At 38.7% G+C, this 13,895-nt stretch overlaps 1 protein-coding gene across 7 annotated transcripts in view; it reads left to right on the forward strand.

Moving 5' to 3' along the window:
• POU2F1 (POU class 2 homeobox 1) overlaps positions 1 to 13,895 on the forward strand; it is a 132,442-nt gene that overhangs the window by 52,598 nt on the left and 65,949 nt on the right. For 5 of the 7 annotated variants that reach the window (XM_080614358.1, XM_080614361.1, XM_080614359.1 and 2 more), the window contains exon 2: positions 12,961 to 13,026. The exons of 1 other annotated variant lie outside the window; for it this stretch is intronic. In XM_080614358.1, the coding sequence (XP_080470484.1) occupies positions 12,961 to 13,026 (66 nt within the window). Of the gene's footprint in view, positions 1 to 12,482; positions 13,027 to 13,895 lie in introns of all 7 variants that reach the window. One more of the 7 variants, XM_080614362.1, reaches the window with a different exon arrangement.

Raw genomic sequence — 13,895 nt, forward strand, 5'->3', positions numbered from 1 at the left:
AGAAATTGGGGCAGTGAGGAAAAGTTTACCCTTGCTCTGGTTTGCTGGACAAATAAATAAGACATTCCTGCCTTCAGTGGTGTGTGTCTGTGGGCCTGCATGTAAAATGTGTGTGTCTTCCCAGCAGATCCTCTGCAAACACAGCCATAGGGGGTAGTCATACAGCATGCACTCAGTATTGCTTCTAGTAAACCCGTTCTTGTGGTTATTTCCTGGAAAAGCTAATCAATGCCTTCTCTGCTTTAGCACAGCATAGCTGATAAAATGAGCAAAACTGTGCTTGTGAACATTTCCCGGAAAAGCACATGTAGATGATATGTGTAGCTGCACTGTGGTTTTTACTTCCTACTGTTCCTATATTATTGTAAATTAAAGACCCAGGTGCCCAGAAACTTGTATTTTTATTTTTTTCTGACTGATGGCAAATGCAGTCTTCTGTTAGCTCTGACCATCCCAAATGATAGATACTTGCATAGGTGTGCTAATGAATGGAATCAGTGTCTGCAGTGTGAATAACTCCTTTTCTTTCTTCAGATCCTGCATCTGGCAATTTTTTGTTCAATTTGTAACATACAAAGCAGCTTGTCTGGAATTTGGCTTTTCCTCTTTGAGATCAAATAATTTAAGCTTCAGAAAGAAGCATTCTCGTGACGTCTTGTGGGTCCTACAGGTGTTAATAGTGTCTGGATCAGTGTGCTGAGTGCATTAAAGCAATATCCGCCTTCAGATTTGAGATAATTATTAAGGAAGAGAGAGCAAAAGCAGTTTCTGCAAAGGACAGTGATAACAGCAATGCGACTTCTATTCATACCATGAACTGTAGAGGTTTTGGATGTGCTTTTTTTCTATCAATTTGTCTGTCAAACACTCTAGTGCTTGCTAGAATGAAATACTCTGTTGTTGATCTTGATGTATTCAGTTGGCTCCAGCAGAAATCATAATAAACTTAAACCAGTGACTTTGATTTACGTATTTTGAGAGTGGCCTGTAGCGTATTTAATGACAAGTATCGTGGAGACTCTGGGATTTGAATTGAACTGAATTGTGTGGTTAAGTCACATACTAAATTAGTGTATTCTTTGTGGAGCCCTATCCATCAAGCTAGACTAGTAATTACTACTTTGGCAAAGTGGAGAACAGAGAAACAGTGTATTTGCATAAGGCAAGATGATTTACGGATAAGTTTCAAAGTAATGTTTTTAAGCTCTGAGAGCCTGTCCATATTGTGTGGGTACACATGGGGAGGCAAATCTAATGCTTTTGGAATGCACGCACAGTGATGTTTCCAATATGTAATAGGTCATGCAACTGCTAAAACAAATATTGCTGTTCAGTATTTGAGCTTGGCATAAGTAGCCTTCAGATGTTATCAGATCAATTGTGGTCTGACTTACATATTAGAGAATATTTGTTTTACTGAAATACTTGGTATTTTTAATGTGTATTGCAATAACTATTTGAAATTAGCAGTATTTATACCATCTTCTTTAGTAGTATGAAATGTGTTTACCTTTTCCATTCAGATGTGTGCACGGTTTCAGTAGCCACTGTATGTGTGCATGGAAGACATGTTCCCATAGATGTCATCACAGCACGTGACAAGAGATGACCAGGAGGATGACCAGGTCAGGGGATGTATAAGCATGGTCTGGCATTCCCTGTCAGGGGAAGTTTACAGTGCTCCTGGTTCTCCAGCTGCCCCAAGCTGCAGCATCCCCTAAAAGCTTCCGAGCTTTTAAGGTGGTGGGTTTTTTGTTTTCTTTCATTACTGCTTTTACATAGACCTGAGCCCTTAAATTTCTTCTTTTTTTATTATTCTGATAAATTTTGAAGTTTTACTGATCGTGTTCTTCAGCCCTCCCTTGTGTTCAATTCATGTAACTTCACATCAGTCTTCATTTCAGTCTTTCTCTCCTGTGTCCTGCAGTGCCTTTTTTGAAAAAGCAATGTGAGGCACGTAAATCTTGTAAAAGTAATAAAATATGAGGTGTTTACTAATAAGAAGTATCTGATCCAGGTGTTCAATACTTGTCAATGTGAAGTATTTCAGATTTGACAAACCAGTAATTTTAAAGAAAGATGAGACACATATGTGCGGATAAAAAGTCAAACAAGAGTCTCCCTTAAAATATTTACATCTTAAACTTATTTGTATGTGTGTTTTTAAAAATATCCCACTTAACTTTGGATACTACTTTTCAAGTAGAAGTTCACTAGAGCAAGGAATATATATAATGGTTTAGAACCGAACCTCAAGTGTGGTGGAATCATAGCACAGTTTGCTCATTTTCAATGCTAACTTCTAGTTAAATTGAAAAGAGGTGAGTGCTCTCCTGCAAATACTGAAAAGTGCTACTGTGCAACAGCCCTATGGCGTACGCAATGTGCTAGTTAAATAACACAGTTTTGTTTTCAAATGTGTGACACTTTGGGTTGTTTATTTGAATTAAGTTCTGAAGTTGGTGCTTATGATGGAGTGTTTGGTGCATATAAATAAATAAAAATGAAAAATAAAAATTTAAGCCATTTTGAAATGAAAACATGAGTGAAACACAAGTGCTTAAATCAGAAGAGGTAAAACCTAAGGTTTTTTTACTCGTCAAAATATTCTGTGATTTCTAAGTAAGTATTATGATGGTTTTATGGCTCGCAGTTGAAATTTTGAACAAGTGTTGACTGCACTGAATTTGTATCCTATGCTTCTGAAAAGAAAACTCAATGGAATGAAGGCAAAGCTTTAATATAATGTGCTATGGCTTGTAGGCAGTAAGGGGAGGACAAAATTGTTCAGATGATGCTCTAGAATGATAGAATTAGCCACGGGTTCCAAATAAGGCTCAGTTTGCTTGTAACAGCTATAATGTTTTCCCCCTCCTCAGGCACTGGTACTATACTGTGAGTTTGTCATGACCAAAGTTTTCTTAAACCATGATAGTTATTGCCTTCTGTGGGCAAAACTAAGTGAGACTTAAAAAACCAAACCCACAAACAACCTCCTTAGTATTTATGTCTCAGGTGCTCATGAATATCTGCTGCCCTGCACTGGTAAGTTGAATTAGCTTTCCTCCTTAGCTGTCTGTATACTTAATTTTCTTCAAAAAAGGTGCAAGAAAGAATTTTGAAAAACATTTTGTGTGGTGGGAAGTTTGAAAGGATAGTTATGATTTGAGTTTGTGAGAGAGAAGTAAAATCAGATGTAAAGTTCCAATTCATAGCAATTGAGTAATGACCACTAATTCAAAACCAGGCCAATTTTATTTGACTTTTCCAGACAACTGCTCTTTGGCTTTCAGAGCAAACTTAGTAATTTTCAGATAAAATCAATTTTGTTAGCCAAAGCCAAAGGTGGTCACTAAAATTAGAGCTTATTTGCAGCCCTAACTATGAACAGGCCGCTGTCTGTCTGTAATTACTCTAAGAGGGTTGTGCCAACTTTAATAATAGCTAATTTTGTGGAAGTATGTGATCTTTATAAACTTGTATAGCATGTTGGAGTTGCATTTGATAAAATTTTTATTAGGCTTCATTTGGGTTGTGGAATGGAGATTTGTAAATGTCTTGAGTTAAAATGTGGTAACTCTGTGTAATGTCAGTTTAGGGCATCTAGGTCCTTGGCTGGCACAGCACACAGAAAATAGCCTTACTCAAAGTGTTGCCAGTGTTTGTTGTCATTGTGCTTAGTCATGTATTATCTTCAAAGCTCTGATGACCAGTCTTCTTCAGTGGTTCTTTAGGATAAAATACTCTAGATGCTGATAGACTAATGAAGGCAGTATGTTAACATGTTGCAATTTATATTTTATTTCCTTTCCTTGTGTCATTACAAGTACACCATACAAAAGGAGAATAATGAGTAAAGTTGTCTTATAGGGTAGTATTGCCATGTTGTTCAGAAAACACGCCTGTGAAGCTCACAAAGGTCATGCTTGTCACAGAGCTGACTAGTGGCAGAAATTTCCTAGCTGTCATTGAGGGCAGGTAGTAAATGACATTTTAGTAACATATGGAAACATACCTATATAAAAATGAAGATTCTGTTCCCCCATAAAGATGCTGAATAGAATGATGTTGATAATCCTGCCTCATTTGTATTGGCTTTTTAACAAAACAAAAAGACACCAAAAAGAGAGACAGACCATTGAATATAAGGGTTTAAGCATCCTTTCCACTAGTTTTTATCAACTTTCACTGTCTATAAGACATTGGGGAATAAGTTTTTGGAGTTTACACTCAGTCAGTTGGGCATAATAAATGGGGAAAAAAAACAAAACAGGAGGAGAAATAAAAGAGGAGGTCTAACCATGGGTTGCATAACCTGCAGGGGAAAATGAAATTCCCTGTCTAAAATGTAAAGTATTAAGGTACCGAATATAATCATTATAACTGAATAAATAAAGTGACATATTGGTGGGACAAACAGCAAAATAGAAGAATTCATTGGAATTGGGAAGATACAGTAAATATGTAAAGAGAAGAAGAGAAATGGATTGGAAAAAGTCTTCTGAAGCTGTATCTGCAGACTCCGAAATATTTGACTCAAGAAGAGTTGCTTTTGCTCTCCTTGGCTCCATGTTATTGGCTGAGTTCCTTTGGTTTTAAGGAAAAGTTTGAATAGAATTATGTGGGGAAAATCATCAATGTAAGAGTTGTAGGATTGGGTGAAGAGGAGAGAAATAATTGTTGAGGTGTCTGTAGGTGTGCGGGATGTAGAGAGATTTTTGAACTGATGAGTGCAAAGTGCACCTATTTCTCTTCTTAGAGGTGCTTCTGGAGGAAAAATGAAATGTTGTATGCAGAGCCATACCAGAGCGTGGTATTTTGCTTTAAGATGAGTACTGGAAGAATGACTTTGTTTTTAGGGTGTTAAGCAACTTTTAACATAAGAAACTGGAAAGAAAAAATGGCCAGTGATGTGGCAGAACCTAAAGAGAATGTTAAACTAGCATATCCAGCTATTGGTTTTGAATTTGGGTGGTATACACTGTTTCTCCCCAAACCTTTTCATACTTGTGTCTTCAGGCCTCCTTCAGAAGCCTGCCAGATAAATAGTTGCAATAGTATGGCCTAAATGAAACAATAGGGTTTATTTTGGCCAAAAATTAAGAAGTTCTGTAGAAGGGAGGATTATAAAATTGTCAGAGTCAAGTGGTCGCTGGCAGAATGGTATTCTTCTCCCTCCCTTTGTTAGCTTGATAAGTCAAAGTGTAAGGTTTTATTTCAATTAGCAGTTTAGTGGAAGTTAACAGTTCAAAGGAATGTTTGTGTTTTTATTTGCAAGTTACAGTTCAAAGGAACGTCTGTTTGTATTTGGGTTGGCATTCATGTTTGGGAATGGGAAGAAAATTTCTGCCTTGTCTTTGTTAGCTGTCAGTGCGATGTTGATAGTATGGATGGGCTGTGGTACCACCAGCACATTTGGCTAACTCTGCTTCAGGCATGTCCTTCCATGGCCTTTATTTGCTGTTTGCTTATTGTTATTTGATACAAGTCATCCATCACTACACACATGCCTGCTCTTAACGGTAGCTTCCTGCAGTTGTGTGCTTTTGATGCTGCACCTGTGTTCAACCAGCTCAACAAGAGCTCTCATTTGAAAGGGATCCCAGGGATAACACTGCTGTCATCTTACTATGCCTCTAGCTGCCACCGCTCAGCCACTGTTAAACTGGCACTTGCTTGGTGAAGTGCTTGGCTTGTTACAGCATTTGTGGCCAGACTCTTCTGATGAAGCAAGCGCATTATCTCCCAGTGCACTCCAACAGCATGTATGAAAGAGTAACGTTTCGTACACTGAAATGTAACTGAAGGGTCTGCGAACCATGGAGATGTACCTCTGAGTTCTCAATGGGACACATGAATGAGTAGAAAACCAAGTTTTAGACAAATATTAGGAAAACCTTTTCAGTACACCCAGTTGTTTCCCTGCAGCTGGGGTCACCTTACGTTCTTGCAATCTTTTTCAAGTGTAGCTCACTCATGCTAAATATATAGCAGGGAACAACTTGTGTTAAGTAGAGATATGAACCCAAACAGAAGAAGAGGTCAAGTGTGGAAATAAATTCCAGTCAGTATGGAATGATTGAGAAATCCCTTTTCTGTCACTCCCTCATGTTGTTTGGAGAGGTGGTGCTTGAATTCACTTCAGAAATGAGAAGAAAAGTACAGATAGCATGTGGGTTTTTTTGTTTGTTTGATTGTTTTGTTTTGTGGGGTTTTTTTTCTTAATAAAAATACCCTTCCTCTTTCAATTCACATTAACATCCAGAAGCGAGTGGCTCAAGCCTGTAGTCACCTGCATCATCACATTATCTTTTCCTGATCAGAATGTGGAATATTGAATGTTGTGATGTACACATTACACTTTAATTCTTTATCTAAATGTTCTTGCATTATTTATCTTGGTATTTGTGTGTTAAATGATTTGACATGGCTTAATCCAGCCTCATAGTTTGTTAGTACACCTAGTTCTGTAGACCACTTTTGGAAAAGAAGATCGATTCCTCCACAAACCAAAGCCTTTTCCTAGTTCTCTGGTCCTTCAGTGTACTTTGTGGTGACAGCTGCAAGCATGTTCTGATTATAAGTGAGTGGTTCAGAGATGTAACCTGGCTGTAAAGTGCCCCTTTCGAAGGCCATAGCTCCACAGTAAGCTTTATTTAGCTATATTGTATACATTTATGGAAGGGATTAGTAATAGTTTTTTGTTTTTTCTTGGAAGTCATTGGAAAGCAAGAGTAAATCTATTTTGATTTCACTTGGGATAGATTAGTGGGTGTCAAATGTTACACAATACTTGACATATCTACTGCTGTTAAGCTGGCTATGGCAAAGGGATTACCCGATAATGAATCACCAAGCTCTTCAGCCATTTAAAGGGAATCATGCTGCTTCCTTGCCCTGGTGGTACTCTTTTTCCTGCCCAGGACCTTCTTGCGACAGTTTGTGTTTGGAGGTGGAAAACTCCACACAGATGTGCAAGCACTGGTTTGACAGCTTTGTGTTCAGCTTCTACCTTGCTAATTGTTTTTGTGGATTATTTGGATTGTGTAGAAAGCTTTTTCCAAATCCCCTTTATTACTGAAGTTATTGTTGCCAGCAGGAATAAGATTAAAGGCGCTTAAGTCTGTAGAGTTGTTTCTAATTTGTACGTGTCATTTCAGTGGCATTTGAACAGAACTGTCTCTTCCCCTCCCTGCTCCCCTGTGGTACTGTGTTGAGCTAGGGCTGAGAAGCCAAGCCATTGGAAGAAAATTCATTTTGTTCCCTAATTATTATGCTGGCACTTGGGAGATAATTTTTCCCTTCATGCACTGCCAATTAATATGCAAATGAGCTGATAAATATTTATACCGTGATTTAAATTATGCAGAGAGCGCTTTCAGTGTACTCTGCAAATGAATTGTTCATGGACTTCAAAGTGCTGGCTGCTGTGCTAACGAGAGGAGATTTGCATAAGGCCCTAATCAGGCGCATACTGATTAAGCTTCATTATGGAAACTGCCAGCTGCAATCTTTGTTTCTATTTTATTACAAAAAGGGGAACTTTTCACGCTTCAGTCGCCTTGACAATGTCAGACACAGCTAGTAGGAGAGACTAAAACTCCACGGAGCAACTGAAGTTTCCCTGTTCAGTTGAAGATTGCTATGGTGTAACTGAAGTTGTATTTCTTCCCTCACCTCCCCACTCCCTTTCATGTTCGGTCGAGAGCAGTAGTGTAGATTTGATAGAAATTGCCATTCTCCCTTTCCTTGGACTATCTGAAGCTGTAGAGGATACCACAGCAATGCTGGACTGCAGTGACTACGTTATAGGTGGGTACCAGCTCAGCGCTTTCTTAAGAGCGTTTAATATGGACAGAGGGGCTGTGAGGTGTTGACTATGCATAGAGGCTTACTTGCATATGCAGAGGTGAGAGGAAGTATTTGTAAGGCTGAAGCTCACCAGTGAATCAGCAGCAAGTGGCTGCCTGGTAGATAGACGAATAGGTCTGTACCAGGGAAATACATGGTCTGGTTGTTTGGTGGTTTTTGTTTTGGGTCTTTTTTTGTTTATTTGTTTGGTTTTTGTTTGGGTTTGTTTGGTTGGTTGTTTTTTTTCCTTCTTTCCCTCACTCCAGGAGAATTTGCTTCCTCTGCACTGGAGAGATTTGCTGCTAGACTTGGATAATATTAATACAGACCTTTTGCTTTTAGGATTTCAATCTGAGAAGCATTTGGCTTCTGACAAACACTGCACTTGACTTACGTATCTGTGTTGTGAATTATAAAGTATTAAATAAGAGTCCCAGTCTCAAAGAATTTAGTAGTTGTATTGAGCCATTCCCCAACAGAATGATATATTATGTCTGTGTATTTCTAATATAATAGCAAGGTTCTTCATGCATAATAGAAATCAAGGTGGAGTGCATGGTGGTTGCCATTGATACTGTTGCAAGCTATGCCTAAGGTTACTGGGATAATGTATTTCCTGCACTGAGATTACATCAGGACTGCAGAACAGACATGCCATAATTTCTTCTTTATGTCTTTTAAAGTTATTTATGATAACAGATCATCCTAATTTGACAATAGATTTTATTTCTTTTTAAGGCTCTTTCCCCAAAACTCGATTTATAGATTTTTTTTCTTCTTCTTTTGATTCCATTTTATAAGTTCATGTAATAACTTGTATATCAGAGTAGAAGAATATATTTTTGGATGGTAAATTTTGAAGCAGACAACTGAATACTTGTTTCTGAATATGAAATGAGGTTTTTTTTAAAATGAATTTCAAAAGAATTTGTGGCATGTTTTCACTCACATTGAACTTTGGGGTTTTTATTTGTGGGGGTTTTGTTTGTTTGTTTTTGGTTTTTTTTTCATACACATTAGTCACTCATTTTTGCTGGTGCTGATGGAGTATTGGGCAGTGAAACTGCCCAATACTCCATCACCATACTTCCTTCACTGGGTGAAAGAAAAAAGTTAATTATATGCATTAAGATTTTTTTGTGTTTTGCTAGCTATGTATAGACCCTAATATATCCAGGTTGGTGCAGTGTCTGTTACTTCTTCTGAATACTGTTTGCAGTGTTACTGGGGGGATGTGAAAGCTTGGCACAGCACTGCCTTACGACAACCTCAGCCCAACTAGCAGAGTAGCAGTACTGAATCTATTCACTCCTGAGAGTTTGATTTCAATCATGCACCTGCTGCTTTCAATCCTTCCTTCTGTGGAGTTTGTTTTTAGATAATTTTGGCAGAAGTTGTAGCCCAGGACCTTTATTTAAAACCTGAGTAAAATGTAAAGAGAAAAGAAAAGGTGAGGGCATTATGGTTTGGATTTTTTTGGCCCGCTTCATTTGTTATTCTTTTAACTCTAAAGCAGAAATTGTATGAGCATGTATAAACCAAATAATCTTTTTATTTGGCGTATAATGAATCTGTAAGTTTAGTATCCTGCAGATATATGTCTGTTTTGCTGGTAGTAGTTTCGTGCTTCAGATGTATTCCATTTGCAATGGAAATGGCAGCATTGTTCTTGGTGCTTTATATGCAGAAGGCCCACAGATTGAACAAGACATAGTCAGCTGGTGAAATAATGGATGCTATCCTTCATTTGAACTTGATGTTTTTTTCACTCTCAACTTGCTGCTTTTTTGCAATAGCAATGTTTGAGGTCTTTGTTAGAAATGAACCTTTACAGTAAAATAGTCTTCATTTAGACATGCTTTTGGTAGCTGAGTAAACTTCATGTGTATGTCTAATACTAGGAAACACTGAAACCCTTTTTTACAAGGATTTAATTTGCAGCATAGCCTGACAGAAAAACATGTCTTGGTTCATTTATGAAAAAAGGTCTGTACAGTTATTATTTTGTCCTTGAGGAAACTTGCTGGTCTTGCAGGAAAGTTTTGTTGTAGGAGCCGCCTCATATTGAGGGAATAGTCACTAAGTTGCTTGGAGTTCTGTGCACAAAGCAGTTGTGTCCCCTTCTGCGTTTAGTTTGTTTAACATTAGTATCTTGCATGGTGGTTTCAATGCTTTAATTACCGTAACAAACTAGTACAGGAGGTCCTGTGTTGTTTTCCTTGCAAGAACTTTTTGAAGTGGTTTGGTGCATCTGATCCCGTGTTACTGAGATACGACCTTCTCAGCCTATGCTCTTCCCTTTTGTGGTCAGTGCTGTCATGAGTTCAGGCTAACCTTACACTCTGGGTTTAAAAAACACATCCTATATCTGATAGCCTCATGAGTTAACCCAGTTTCCACAACCAAATATACTGGCCTTCTAAGCCCTCTTTGCTCATATTAATTCCTATTGGATGACAACCCTTTGTGTCTGTGTCTAAAGGAAACTCTCCCATTCAGTGTTCTCCAGAACTAAACTGATTTCAGTAGCCAGCTGTGGGTCCAGAACATTGCCTATAATCACTTTAAATGAGCTATTGTCACAACAATAAACTCAATTTAAGGCATGTGCAACTTCTAGATAGAAACATAGTTTGTATGTTTTAAACACAGATCTATCAGCATGGATGGACGCATCAACAACAAACATTTCTGTGCAGTCAGTGAAACCCATCTTCTGTTTCTAGGTTGTGGATCATGCTATCTAAACTTGGAAAATAACAAAAGGAGCTGGGAAGCAATAGGTTCTGCATCTCCAGCATTAGCAGAGCTCTGTCTTCCAAGACTGTGAACTCATAGCTTGAATCTGCTAAGCAGCTTTTTGCTGAAGTGTGGGCCAGCAGTGCTGAGCTGGAAAGCATCTTCTCACTCACTTCCCCTTTCCAAAATCAGTTTAGAATCATAGAATAGTTAGGGTTGGAAAGGACCTTAAGATCATCTAGTCCCAGCCCCCCTGCCATGGGCAGGGACACCTCGCACTAAACCATGTCTATCACCCAAGGCTCTGTCCAACCCAGCTTTGAATACTGCCAGGGATGGAGCATTCTCAACTTCCTTGGGCAGTCCATTCCTCACCACCCTTACAGTAAAGAACTTCTTCCTTATATCCAATCTAAACTTCCCCTGTTTAAGTTTGAACCCGTTACCCCTTGTCCTATCACTACAGTCCCTAACGAATAGTCCATCACCAGCATCCTTATAGGCTCCCTTCAGATACTGGAAGGCTGCTGTGAGGTCTCCATGCAGCCTTCTCTTCTCCAGGCTGAACAGCCCCAACTTTCTCAGCCTGTCTTCATACAGAAGGTGCTCCGGTCCCCTGATCATCCTCATCGCCCTCCTCTGGACTTGTTCCAACAGTTCCATGTCCTTTTTATGTTGAGGACACCAGAACTGTACACAATACTCCCAAGTGAGGTCTCACGAGAGCAGAGTAGAGGGGTAGGATCACCTCCTTTGACCTGCAAGCACGTTTGCCTTTATGCTAAGAGTGAGGTTGATAGTTCAGATCTCTTACATGTGTCTGACTTTGAAAGATTTAAGCATAGGCATAGGAACATTCTGCATTCAGTTGCACCAGTTGTTTACATGGAAGTTTACATTTGTTTTAAAAATACTGACATTTCTTAACTTGTATTTCCTAACTGCTTATTGGAGTTTTTCCAAGTTGGATGTCTCTTATCTTTTCTCTCACACATGCTGCATTTGTAATTAGTTCCCTCCTGTTCCTGCCCCACACTCCTAGTGAGGCTTCATCTTGACTCGTGTTTTCATTCAGGCCGCCGTCCATGTGCTTCATTCATCCTGGCTGGTGCTTGTGTTCCTCTGCTGCTGTTGCCCCTGGTTCCATTAACCTGGGGGTGACACTGGTCTCTCTGGGCAATAGCAGGTGATAGTGTACAGCAGCAGTCTGGTTTCTCATTTTCAAGTCTCACAGACTGCCAAGCAGATAAGTGTCTGAGCATTCTTGGAAATACCTGAGGGAAAGATGCAGCAGTTAATGCTGTTACTGTATTTTTCAGCCCATTGTTATTTTGGTAATCTCTGCTTTGATGAAAGTACATGATAGAGGTAACCTTTTAAGCACCTAGCAAGAGAATATCCTGAGTAAAGCATTCATTGAAGTTGCATTTAACTGCTTGTGGGAATGGAAGAATATGCTTAAGGATTTGTTTATGCTTCACTTTATGAACTGTCTTGAGATTCTTTTTGTAGTTTTGGTTTGTGATAGCGTGTCACACTGAGGTCAGTAGCAAGATAAGAGGAGGTAATAAGCTGGAGACCTGATGCTGTACACAGAACATCTGTATAGATTCCTGTATAAGGAAACTATATTCTCTCTCTGCCATCTGGAGAGGCCCTCTGCATTGTGCTATGTTCAGCTGACAAGCTGAAACCAAGAGCAGACTTTTCAATAGGTTTCATACAGAGGGAAGAGGAATTGTTTTATATTTGTATTGCTTTGCATGACTATATAGGAAATATAAAATCACTTAATATCAGTTATTTTACAGGCATTCCTATAAAATGAAAATGCAGTATTAGAAAAATGTCATCTATTTAATTAAAATGACTGAATTTCCTTTCTCTCCTAGCCGGGGGTAAGGAGAGAGGAATAGCAAGGACGACACAAGAATAATGCAGGCCATGGTGGTCAGACTTAATATTTTTAAATCTTGCTGTAGTCATTGTTCCTTCTTTTTTTTTTTTTTTTCCTCCCTTCCCCCCTTTTTGCTTCTAGGACTTTCATTGTATTGAAAATTAGGTTTCTACCTATCTTTGCCCTTTAGCATGCTGTCATTTATGCCCTTAACACCATGTTTTCACATGTGGGAATAATGAGATACTAAATTTTGAAACAGTATTTATCTGGAAGGTTCAGTACTGTGTTCTGCTTCTGATCGTTCTTTTTGTGTTATAATCTGAATTAGGGTAAGTACATATAACATTTCTGATGTTATATGAGAAGGTATTAATAGTTTTTTGGGTTGTTTGTTTTTTGTGTGTGTTTGTTTGTTTGTTTGTTTTCTTTTTTACTTTTCCCTATACTTGTCTATCTCTGTTTTAATGCAGACTCAAGAATGAACAATCCGTCAGAAACCAGTAAAACATCGATGGAGAGTGGGGATGGGAATGCAGGTAAGAAATGATGAATTGGTGTGCAGGTATTTGCTGGTGGAATTCAGTGGATATTAAAAGCAAGTTTTCTTCACCAGTTTACAGGAATCAAAACAAACCAAACTCCACACATGCTGTTCATAGAGACTTGGGAATGCTTTTGTCTTGTCAATAAACCTACTGTATGCAGGGCATTTTTCACACCTGCTGTAACAGAGCACTACCCACCCTTTGTATAAGATTCCCCTTCCCCATTTCCTCTGTCTGTGATGTTTCTGATATTGTGGAAGGTGTGGTGGCACTAGCTCTCCATAGGTAGTCTCATTTATTCTCCTGGCAGAACATACCTTCAGCACCTCTAACTTGGTCATTTATGTGTGGTTGAAATTTTCCCTGGCAGATGTGGGCCACTGACTGATCTTGTTTCCATTTTAGATTTCATTTAAGCTCTCACAACAGTTCTTAAGAATAAGGCAAAGGGAGAAAGCATAATTTCTCAACATCAAAAAAAAAAGGAGCCATCTTTTCTGTCATTTCCCCATGTGTTAAAACAGAACCTTGAAAATTGGCTGGGAAAGAACAGCCTTTGTGTCAGGGCCAATGTGCCTCTTAGCAGATCCTTAAGATGTGGCCAAGTTCAAACTCATTGAAGAAGCTTGTTAAGCCACTAAAACTCAGTCACGCTGTCTCAGGCTTTAATTCCTTTCTGGAGGTAATTTAATGTTCATTTTAGAAGCAAGAGAAATGACAGTTCTGAAAGGAAAGTAAAATAGTTTAACCTAACTCAGAATCTTCTCTGAGGTCAGAGTAGCGTTTGGAAAGAGAAAATTTTGATGAGAAGGAAGTTGCTTTAAGAGAAGGCTAGTTACCTTGTATAAGGAAAATTATTT

This window comes from Psittacula echo (assembly GCF_963264785.1).
Source record: "Psittacula echo genome assembly, chromosome: 3".
NCBI classification, from domain to species: domain Eukaryota; kingdom Metazoa; phylum Chordata; class Aves; order Psittaciformes; family Psittacidae; genus Psittacula; species Psittacula echo.